The sequence below is a fragment of the Sorex fumeus genome, unplaced genomic scaffold (genome assembly GCF_029834395.1).
Source record: "Sorex fumeus unplaced genomic scaffold, SorFum_2.1 ptg000038l, whole genome shotgun sequence".
Classification (NCBI taxonomy): Eukaryota; Metazoa; Chordata; class Mammalia; order Eulipotyphla; family Soricidae; genus Sorex; species Sorex fumeus.
This window is the reverse complement of record NW_026606095.1, coordinates 5,244,628-5,256,717: the sequence shown is the minus strand read 5'-3', so window position 1 is coordinate 5,256,717 and position 12,090 is coordinate 5,244,628. Positions and strand designations below refer to the sequence as shown.

The window sequence follows — 12,090 nt, the reverse complement described above, 5'->3', positions numbered from 1 at the left end:
AAATACAAAAATTTGTCACAGCAATATGGATGAAAGATGTAATTAAACTGTACTTAATGTTTTCTTTTAAAGCATTTAAAGTGTACTATATTTAATCTTTTATGCAGATCACATCTTTCTTTGAAACCACATGAAACGGACTATCAAAAGTGTGAAGGATTTAACTTTGAAGATATTGTAAAATATGATGCCACTGTTATAAAGAAGAAATGCAGATCTTCAAATCCTTCTGTCAAACCATTTATCATTAATATTGTTCCTGAAAAAGATAATCTGACCTCTTTGTCAGTTTATTCTGAAGATTGCTGGGATTTACCATACATAATACACCTGTGGCCACCTATCTTGCTCCGAAATAATCTTCCTTACAAAATTGTTTATTATGTAGAGGTGGGTATTCCAGAATTTAGACTATTTCTACCTGGCTTTGATTTTGTTGCTTTTTTTAACTGATAAACCTTGAAGCCATGGCTTAAGTTGTGGTAAAAATCACAGTCCTGTGATGGGTAGTAGTGAAAGAGAAGTGCTTTAGGGCTGGCATAGGGCTCCGATGTCGAGCACAGGCCTAGCGTAGACCTAACAGCTCCCCCACCCCTGCACCACGCACTGTAGCCCTGCCAGCAGCAGCTGTGGGCCTGCACCCGGGCACCCCCGCGTGTTGGGGCCAGGGGGATGTCACATTTTTTAAAGGAGAATATAAATTATTTTTCTCACTGATTTTAGAAATTGAGCTTTTAAACCTAGTTTTCACTCGAGGTGAAGGTAGCACTTGAACTTCATAATAAATCTTTGAAAATCTTTTTCATTATTTGTATTTTCTATATCAGAAATTTAAAGGATAGAGACTGGGCTAGAGAGAGAGTGTAACAGGTATGATGCTTTCCTTGCATTCGACTGAGCCAGGTTTGATCTGTAGCTCACCATGTATTCCCCGTAGCACAGCCAGCAGTAAGCCCTGAACACTTCCAGGTGTGACCCAAAAACTTCTCCCCCGCCCCCACCCCCAAAAGGGAGTTTTTTCTTTCAAAGTGTGAGAACTAGTATTAAAATGATACTCAAATTCTAGAGTTAAACTTGGGGGAAAAGACACACAACTGCATTTTATTATTTTTATGCTATCCCTCTAAACTCATTCCATACCTTATAAAGATACTTTCTCTCTTAAATGCTATATTTTAGCAGATTGTCTTATTCCTCCTTGCTGTTCTAATGACAGTCCTTCCATATTAAGATTTTAAGTAAATATCCCATTTGCTACACTAATCAAAAATGAGAAAATAGTTATAGTCTGTTAATTGAAATTTGCTGTATGTTTTCTGTTTTTAATTTTGGGGAAGAGTTCGCATATCTTCTAGAAGCAATTTTCCATGTAATTGGCAGCTAGCAGAGTATCTAAGAAGGCCTGGGAAATAGCTGAAGGTTCTAGGATGAGCTTTGCTCTCAGGAGCCTGGATTTGACCCACCAGGATTGCCAAGTCTCCTGAGTGTCTCTGAGCTGGAAATAGCCCCTAAGCATTGTCAGAGTATGCCCACCCTAAAGAAGATTGTGCAGCTCATGTAGGGGATGGGGGGCACTCACAAGTGTTAGTGTTGACGCCCAAGGTGGCTCTCAGTAGTTCACAGCCCCTCAATGCAGAGGCCTGAAGGTGTAGTGCTGCCTGACCCAGTGGTGGGGCTTACCCAGCTTCCCTGGTGGTGCTGGGGCTACTCCAGGGCTATGCAAAGCAGGTGCCTTAATCCCTGCACTTTCTCTCCAACCCCACCACTCCCCACCTACACACACACACACGCACACGCACGCACACCCGCACACACACACGCACACGCACGCACACATGCATGCACTTTAGGCCATTCCATGGCTTGCCTCAGTGTTGCCTTGCATGTGTGAGTCCCTGGGTTTGATCCCCCTGTACCACCACAAAGAAACACGAAGCAAAAAATTTAAACTTTTATGTCAGGATAGATTTGATTTGGATATTAGCTTGTTCACATACTAGCTATATGTCCTTAGGCAAGTTATAGTATCTCTCTACTGTATTTTTCTTTGATTCTAAAATGGGGATAGCGGGGCTGGAGCGATAGCACAGCGGGTAAGGCGTTTGCCTTGCACGCAGCCAACATGGCCCACACAGGTTCGATTCCCAGCATCCCATATGGTCCCCTGAGCACCGCCAGGAGCAGTTCCTGAGTGCATGAGCCAGGAGTAACCCCTGAGCATCGCCGGGTGTGACCCAAAAAGCAAAAAAAATAAATAAAATAAAATGGGGATAGCAATAAAATATACCTGATTGAGATATACGAAAGGTTAAACAGTCATTAGCGAACACAGTGCCTCATGGCTCCTGATTCCCAACAATGCAGTGCGCCGGGATTCCTGCTTCCCAAGAACACACTGCCTCATGGCTCCTGCTTCCCTTGGATTCACCTCCCTCCATCTGTTTTCACCACCACCCTTTCTTGTAACATGTCATTAAGTAGGTTCACATTTTAAGATAAAGAGGCTTGAAAGTGCTGTAAAACAAAACAAAAAGCCACTGATTGGATAACTAGATGTACTGTCTAAATCACATTTTTTTTGGTGGAGGTGGGTATTTTAGGTCATACCCAGTGGGGCCTTTGCCATCTGATGCTAGGGACGCAACTTGAAGCCTCTGCTGCATGCCAACCATGTGCTCCTGCCCATTATGCCATCTCCCCGGTCCTTTTATGGGGGAAGAGCACACCTGGCAGTGCGCAGGGCTTACTCCTGGCTCTGTGCTCAGGAATCACTCCTGATGGAGCTCAAGGGACCATATGTGGTGCTGGGGGTTCAATCCCCTGTCGGCTGTGTGCACAGCAGCATCCTCACCTGCTGTACTATCTATCACTTTGGCCCCCTAAATTCCACTTTCATAGAACTTTGTTGCTTCTGGAATCACAGTATGCTTACCTATTTTCAAAGGGTAGACAGTGTAGCTGGAGTATGGGAAAGAGATTAGAGGGACGTGAAGAGTAAAGAAATTCAAAGTGCAAGATCATAGTGACAATCGCTAAGGTAGATGAGAGTACGTGGTGGAAGACACTTGGGAGAGACACAGGAGGCCAACAGAAGGTGCCAGCAGCGGTGATTGACAGTGGTGAGAGAGCATCACATCATGATAGAAGCTACTTATGCGTTTGGCATTTTGTAGATTCAAAGCTAAAATGACTAATAAAAGGGTTTTCTTGGCATTATTTCTAGTAGTTTAACATTACATAATTTAATCCTGACAGTTCTTTAACACTGTAGCACTGTTCTCCCGTTGTTCATCGATTTGCTCTTGCGGGCACCAGTACCGTCTCACAACAAATTGTGAGATTTGTTACTGTGTTTGGCATATCAAATACGACACGGGTATCTTTGCCGTGAGGGCGAGATACTCGGTAGTTTGCCGGGCTCTCTGAGAGGGTTGGAGGAATCGAACCCAGGTCGGCCACGTGCAAGGCAAACACCCTACCTGCTGTGCTATCACTCCAGCCCGACAGTTCTTTAAAGTAAATAATTTTAGATAGTTGAAATTATAGCTACGCAAGTCTTGGTATTTTCTGGAAAGTCACTAGTTGACAGAGTTAGAACTTGAATATGTCTTAAAATTTGTTCAGAGATATTACAAGGGAAATTCGTATAGCATTTGGTGTCATAAAAATGATATTTTGCTGTACTAAAATATTTTTAAATATACTCTTTCTGTTTTATTACAGGGAACTGAAAATAAAGTCTTTACTCTAAATGAAGGACAATCAACCCAGATTTGCAATGCACAGTTGGATAAAACCAAACTACACTTAAAATTAGTTGACTATCTTAATCATGATTGGAAAAGTGAATATCATATCAAGCGTAACCAACAAGAAATTAGTTTCATCAATTTTACCTGTGTTACAGAAATAGAAAAGACTGATTTAGATATTGCCATCCATGTGGCTTATAATACTGGGCAGACACTTGTGGAATTCCATAGTCCTTATTGGATGGTCAATAAAACTGGGCGAATGTTACAGTACAAAGCAGATGGAATTCACCGGAAGCATCCACCCAATTATAAAAAACCAATTCTCTTTTCTTTTCAGCCGAAGCACTTTTTTAATAACAATAAGGTTTGTAAAATTTAACCTTCATTATTCTTTAGCTATTGACCACTTCATTTGAATTTTTAGGATTTTTGAGGAATTAAATATTTAAATAGGTAGAAATAATATTTGTTAACTATTTGAGGTTAGAAATCTGCACTGTGTTATAAAAAAGATTTGAGGTTTGAGCAACCATAAATACGTGCTTAGTCTGTGGGAGGCTGGGGTTTGATCCACAAGAATTGCTTATAGCAGTCCCTGGTACTAATAGCAGTCCCTGGTGCTTAAGCACCACCAAGAAAAAGATTTAGTGCTTCACTCAGAAAGAAAGGGATAGACATAGAAAGATGGCATTCATCTGGGGAACATAAAGTCACAAAATAGGAGACTAACACCCAAGAGTGGCCGAGATTAGTGATAATGACCAGGAATTTTGCTCCATGGCTTGGAGGCCAGCCACACATGCTAGGGGAAAAGGGAGCTCAGATAGAGAAGGGAGCACCAAATAAAGGGTGTTGGGAGGATCCTCCCAGGATGGGAGAAGCATGCTGAAAGCAGACTATAGACCAAACATGATTGCCAACTCAATGCCTCTTTTGCAAACCACAACACCCCAAAGGAGAGAGAGAACAAAAGGGAATGCCCTGCCACAGAGGCAGGGTGGAATTGGGGGGGTGGGGGGTGGGAGGGATACTGGGATCCGTGGTGGTGGGAAATGGGCACTGGTGGAGGGATGGGTATTTGATCATTGTATAACTGAAACCCAAGCACAAAAATTTGTAAGTCTACAACTGTTCCTCATGGTGTCTCACTAATAAAAATTAAAATAAATAAGTAAATAAAAAAGATGTAGTGCTTCTGGGACTGGAGTGATAATACAGTGTGTGGAGCATTTACCTTGTGTGTGGCTGACTCAGGTTCATCCCAGCATCCTGTACGGTCCCCAAGCCTGTCAAGAGTAAATGCAGTGTAGCCCGAAAACAAAAGATTTATTGCTTCTTAATAATACGCTAGTTCATGCTAAAAAGCAACGTTTGTATCAATTTAGGTTGGAATTGTGTAAAGTACTCTGCTTGTAATAGATTTAAACTCTTTTTTTCTAGGTTCAGCTTATGGTGACGGATAGTGAATTGTCAGATGAGTTTTCAATTGATACTGTTGGTACTCATGGGGCTGTTAAATGTAAAGGCCTGAAAAAGGAATATCAAGTGAGTTCTTTTGTTCATCAAGAAATTAAACTGTCTTTTGATGATTTTATTTTTGTAAGGATGTCATGATAACGTAACAGCATCTGGAACAATGATGTTTTTCCTTAGGTTGGTGTTACTATACAACTCAGCAGTTTTAACATTACCAGAATTGTGACATTTACCCCTTTCTATATGGTCGAAAACAAAAGTAAATATAAGGTATCAGTGTCTGAAGAAGGGAGTGACAAATGGCTTTCTCTTGAACTGGATCAGGTGGGTAGATAAATGTTTTTAAAAAGTACGTTGGATTTTCATTTTCCCCTTGATGTGAGATACATAGAAAACAATCTTTTTTTTTTTCCCCTTTATTTTATTTTGTTTTTTTTAAAGTTGTAGATTTACAATTTTTTGTGCTTTGGTTTCAATTATACAATGATCAGATACCCATCCCTCCACCAGTGCCCATTTTCCACCACCATGGATAATATCCCTCCCACCCCATCCCCCCATCCCCCCTGTCTCTGTGGCAGGGCAATCCCCTGTGTTCTCTCTCTCCTTTTGGGTGTTGTGGTCTGCAAAAGAGGCATTGAGTGGCAAACATGTTCAGTCCATAGTCTACTTTCGACATGCATCTCCCCTCCTGGGAGGATCCTCCAAACATCCTTTATTTGGTGCTCCCTTCTCTTTCTGAACTGCCCTTTCCTCTAGGATACCCGGCTGGCCTCTAAGTTATGGAGTAATCCTCCTGGTGCTGATCTCAGCTATTCTTGGGTATTAATCTCATACTTTGTTACTTTATATCCCCCAGATGAATGCAATCTTTCTATGTCTATCCCTCTCTTTCTGACTCATTTCGCTTAGCATGATACTTTCCATATTGTACCACTTGTATGTAAATTTCATGACTTCATCTTTTCTAAGAGCTACATAGTACTCCATTGTGTAGATGTACCAAAGTTTCTTTAACCAGTCATCTGTTCTTGGGCATTCAGGTTTCTTCCAGTTTCTGGCTATTGTAAAGAGTGCTGCAATGAACAAACAAGTGCAGATGTCACTTCGACTATACCTTTTTGCCTCTCTGGGATATATTCCCAGGAGTGGTATTGCTGGGTCAAATGGGAGCTCAATTTCTAATTTTTTGAGAATCGTCCATACTGAGAAAACAATCTTTTGATCCTCTCTCTTGCCTGCAACTGTTTCAGTTCCCTGAACTGAATTATATATTGTATATGTGTGTATGCATATGTACATATTCTATATATTTCTATATATTGTATCTGCCAAAGATTAGAGATAGTTATTAACTGAGTCTTAAGCTGAGCTCCTTATTTTAAGAAGGAAGTGGTAGTTTGTGGTTAAAATTAGTCATTAGACCCATGGATAAGAATTTTCTGAGTCTGCCTGAGGCTAATAGATGATTTTTGGAGAAATTCCAAAGATGCTCGGATTATAAGAGAAGTATTTCTGTCTTTATTCACTGTAGTTTCTTGCTCTTAAGCCTAATTCTTGAAGTTTGTCTTTTAGAATTTCTTTCGGAGCTGACTTTTGGGGCAAATATCATTAGCTCGTGTTCATGCATAGATGTATTTGTCCTTTTTTTATAGTAGGTTTTCTTGAAACTTTTTTTCCCCCTTAACTTGTGATATTTTTTTCCTGGTTGTTTTTAATTCTTTTTGTTGTTGAAAAATCTGCTGTAGTTTGTCATTTCCTTGGAGGATCCTTTTCTCCCTCTAATTGCTCTCACAGCGTTCTTTGTGTGATTGGCATATCACAGTCACACTCCTGTTTTTGTCTGTATGTGTGTGTGAGCTTGCTGTTGTATTTTATAGTGCCTGGGATTGATCTGAACCCAGGGCTTGTAAACTGCTGCTCAGCTATATTCCAGCCTTACATTTGTGTTCTTTTTCTGTTTTCTGCTTGAGATGATTTGAGCCTGGGTCTCTAGAACCAGATTTATACTTGCTATAAAATTTGCACCTACTGTTCAGATATCACTTCTCCTTAGTTCTTCCATTTTCCTCTTCTTGGCTTTTAATAAGGCATACTTTTGTAGTCAATCCTCTGTGTCTCAGTAGTGTTTTTATATTTCCCATCTTCGTTTTTTTTCTGCATTCTGAATAATTATATGTGTCATATCATGTTTTATCACTTTTACTATGAACTGTTTAGTCAGTGGATTTCTTTAAATTTATTTTTTTTAATTTTTATTTTAATGGAGGAGTTTTGTTATTTATTCAGCCATTGATTAGGCTGATTGAATTGGGCATGAATTCCAACTTACTTTTTTGTTTTATTCTTCTTTTTTATAAATCTATTTATTGAATTGCCGTGAGAGCAGTTACAAAGCTTTCGGGTTTAAGTTCTCGGTCATACAATGATGACACACCCATCTCTTCACCAGTAACCATTTTCCACCACCAAAAACCCCAGTATACCCCCCATCTCACATCCTCCCCCTACCTGTGGAGCAGATGATTACCACATTACTCTCTCTTTCTACTTTGATTAAATTCCATATTTTGACACCAGACCCACCATTATTATTTGGGATTTTATCCCAACACTCAGATCTGTTGAAAAGGCAACTATAGACAATTTGTTTTCTATTGCTGGTTATGAATAACATATGATATCACATGGCTGCAGCGATAGCACAGCAGTAAGGCATTTGCCTTGCACACAGCCAGCCCGGCAAGCTACCAAGAATATCTTGCCCACATAGGAGAGCCTGGCAAGCTACCCGTGACATATTCAATATGCCAAACACAGTAGGGCGTTTGCCTTGCACGCAGCCAACATGGCCGACCCGAGTTCGATTCCTCTGCCCCTCTCGGAGAGCCCAGCAAGCTACCAAGAGTATCTCGCCCGCACGCCAGAGCCTGGCAAGCTCCCGTGACGTATTTGATATGCCAGACACAGTAACAATAAAGTCTCCAATAGAGACGTTACTGGGCCCGCTCGAGCAAATCAATGATCAACGGGAGGGCCTTTAACAGTAACAACAAGTCTCAAAGAAATGGAGTCGTTACTGGGCCCGCTTGAGCAAATCGATGAACAACGGGAGGACAGTGGACAGGACAGTGTCACATGGCCACAGTAGTGGCCATGCGATTTTGGAATTCTGAAACTTTAACAATTAAATCTGGAGGGATTTCTGCCAAAACCTGCTGGGTACCGAGATTTATTCCTGAGTCTCTGGGATCATGGCCATTAAGCAGCTTGATCAGGAGCCAGAGAGGCCACTTGTGGGCGGTGACTTGGGGCCTTGTTGGGATGGGGAGAAAAGGGCCAGGTCCACCCCCATCCCATGAGGCCCCACGTGTCTCGTCACTGTGGGCCCAAACCTAACTGTCCAATGGCCTCTAGAGGATGGCAGCCACCGAACCGCTAGGGGGAACAGGCCAAGGCACGAGACCTATTCCCACCTGGGTTGCCAGGCACCAGTAGCCTACTGCAGGTACCTGATGCATTTCTGCGAAAAGCCGCTTGGTTCCAAGATTTGTTTCTGAGTCTCTGGGATCATGGCCATTAAGCAGCTTGATCAGGAGCCAGAGAGGCCATTGGTGGGTGGCGACTAGCGGTCTCGTTGGGGCAGGGAGGAGAGGGCCGGCTCCACCCCCTTCCCATGAGGCCCTGCATGTCTTGTCACTGCAGGCCCAAACCTGACTGTCCAATGGCCTCTGGAGTATGGCGGCCACTGAGCCGCCAAAGGGGAGCAGGTGGAGGGAGAGCACAAAAAATTTCATTATCACTTGTAATATTCTAAACTACACAAAAGTATTGAGTAAAAAATAAAAGTTACTTTTTTTTTAAATAAAAGGCGTTTTTTGTTTTCCTCACTATAGTCAACAAAATGAGTAATCCATTTTAACACATGGGTACAGTCTGGAAATGTACAAAAGGTTTTCACTGAAGTGGGTATTGAACACCAGAATAATATTTATCCCTTCCCCCTTTTTATTAATCACCATGAGATACAGTTACAAAGCTTTCATGATTGTCGGTCGTAAAACAGGCGAACACCCATTCCTCCACCAGTGTACATTTTCCACCACCAATGTCCCCAGTAGCCCTCCCGCCCTCACACTGCATCCCCTGACTCTGCGGCAGACAATTTCCTCTTTCTCTCTCAACTTTCAGGCATTATGGTTTGCAATACATATATTGAGAAGCCATCATATTTGGTCCTTTATCTACTTTCAGCACACATCTCCCATCCTGAGTGATCCCTCCAGTCATCACTGACTTCTCCCCCAACTCATGAGGCAGGCTTCTAACTGCTTCCAACAGTTGGAATTGGAAGATTGCTTCCAACAATCTTCCTGGCCCTTGTCTCTACTGTCCTTGGGTGTAAAATCTACTTTTAACAAGTGTCTACACTTGATCCTCTGAACTCCATTACATTGTTTCCAGGTAGTGGGGTGATGATATAGTGTACTTAATGAGCAGTCACCCTAGGATGGGTGAGGTCACCAGCCAGCTGAGGGCTTATCACAGGAAATCAGAGCTGACATGACAGTTCACACACTAGCTCCTTCTTTGTTTCCAGCCTGTGATTTTTCCCTCATGATGGATTGACTATCTTCACTTTTGAGTTTGTTTACTAGATTACTGATACCCAGGTTATTAATACTCTGAGACTGTGGCCTGTGAACTTGGTTATTTCTTTCATCTTTCCTTCTCATTTGTCTACCAGGATAGTGGACTCAGTACACACACAGCCTCCTGACTGACAGGTTCCTTGGGAACCGCTCAGTTAAACAATGCACACACTTATGATAGTATGTACACAGTGATAGCTCACTTTCTAATGCTTCTTGACTTAACTCACTGGCTGCTTTTTTGTTTTTTCTAGAACTGAACCATACTAAAATACGTTTACCAACGCTCTATCTTAGCTCTTCAATTTATTGTGCGTTATTGCTTGTACTCACAGCACCCATGTGAGATACTTATCTCTATGTTAATCGTTTAGCTCTTTAGCTAAGAGGCAAACTAAAGAAATGGTAAAAGAGATTAAAGTTTACTGTAATTCTACCCTGAGGTCTTGGTTGTATAATTTTTTAACTATATGTTATTTACGTTTTAGTGTCTCCCCTTTTGGCCTGAGACTACGTCTAATAAACTACTTGTTCAAGTTGAAAGAAGTAATCCTCCCCAAAAGATATATTTTACTAAACATGAAAACTGTATTTTATTGCGTTTGGGTAATGAAGTAAGTGATACATTTATGTGTTTGTAATTAGAGAAGTTAACATTCTAAATAAAATTCAGAATTGCCTTTAAAATCGCACAAAATATCAAATTGTGATCGGTTTCATTGAGTGTTATGCTTTGATAATCTTTGATAGCAATAAAAGGAATTGTATCAGAAAAACATTTCTTTTTTCTTATTTCTAGCTTGGAGGTATTATAGCAGAAGTGAATGTGGCTGAACATTCTACAGTTATTACATTTTCAGATTATCATGATGGAGCAGCTACATTCCTGTTAATAAATCACACCAAGAATGAAATTATTCATTACAGACAAAGGTATGATCTTTAAGAATATGTCATCCTCTTTAGTAAAAGCCTAGAGAAGCTAGATTTAATTATGGTTTATTGACAGTAAAAACCCTAATGGCATTGTGGTGGGAAAGTATTATATTTAAAAGTGCATATTGAAGTAATTGGGGTAAAACTGACTGTGATTTAATTGCTTCCTTAACAAAGAGTAAATATGGAATAAGAAATTAGAAGGCAAACTGGTCGTAGGTTAAAATTGAAATTCTAAAGCGTGAAAAAATCAAAGTTTTAATGAAACCTATAAAATTACATCTAGAAGAATAAACATGAGTTTTAAATTTACAATTATTTCAGGAAGTGGTTATTAAATCAAGAAGCATGGGCTGGAGTAGTAGTATAGCAGGTAGGACACTTGTCTTGCACGTAGCCAACCTGGGTTCTGTCCCTGGCACTATGGTCCCTTGAGTACCAAGAATGATTGCAGAGTGTAGAGCCAGGAGTAAACTGAGCATTGCTGGCTGTGCCCCTCACCCCATCCCACCTCTTCCTAAATAGTACATAAAAGCCGCATGTTATTCAAAGCCGAGTACCACATGTGAGAGACCTAGGAGCTAGCTGAGCAGCTTGGACGCCGGCTGTGCAAGTGTACGCATTGGTTTCAGATCTCGGGGCTGCTGCATGAACCTGGCAACTCTACTCTGTGAGCATAGCAGCTCTGTTACCTAAGATTCCTGCCATGCCAGGGATGGCAGCCACCCTGCAGCCAGGCATACTCAAGCACCGCAGCTGGAGAGTGCGGCCCTTGCAAGAAGGGCCAGGGAAAGGATGTGCAAGCTTCCTGAGTCGGGGTGTGACCCTGATGAGCAGATAAGAGGCACCACAGTACCCTCTGGCTTGCTCTGCCCACAGAAGGTGTAAGAGCAGCACAGCTAAAGAGAGTGACCCTGCTGAACATCTGCAAGCTCGACTTCAGAAATTCAGCCCTGGCCAGAACAGCTGCCTGTGGTGTGCCAACGTCACAGCCATCACAGGAGCAGTGCACAGAGGATAGGGAAGAGGGGAAGAGAGCTCTGAGGGACTAGTCAGCCCCGCCTGCACTCCACACACTGTCCACTTTAACCCTTGGGGAAAAGTCTCCTCCTATTTTTTTCCCCTGGCATTATCCAAGTTCAAATTCCTTTTTACTGGGTTCTTGTTTATCCTTGTGATTCATTTCCTAGTCCTGTCTCTAGAACGTGATTTCCCGTCTGAGGTAGGTTGCTAAAAATACTAGAGATAATTTTTTTAACCTGATTCCTCTC

At 41.6% G+C, this 12,090-nt stretch overlaps 1 protein-coding gene across 1 annotated transcript in view; it reads left to right on the top strand.

Moving 5' to 3' along the window:
* Positions 1–12,090, top strand: part of VPS13A (vacuolar protein sorting 13 homolog A) — a 210,696-nt gene that overhangs the window by 130,621 nt on the left and 67,985 nt on the right. Inside the window, exons 47-52 of the mRNA XM_056118801.1 lie at positions 108–390; positions 3,724–4,119; positions 5,196–5,300; positions 5,409–5,555; positions 10,372–10,497; positions 10,683–10,816. Of these exons, the coding sequence (XP_055974776.1) occupies positions 108–390; positions 3,724–4,119; positions 5,196–5,300; positions 5,409–5,555; positions 10,372–10,497; positions 10,683–10,816 (1,191 nt within the window). The remainder of the gene's footprint in view (positions 1–107; positions 391–3,723; positions 4,120–5,195; positions 5,301–5,408; positions 5,556–10,371; positions 10,498–10,682; positions 10,817–12,090) is intronic.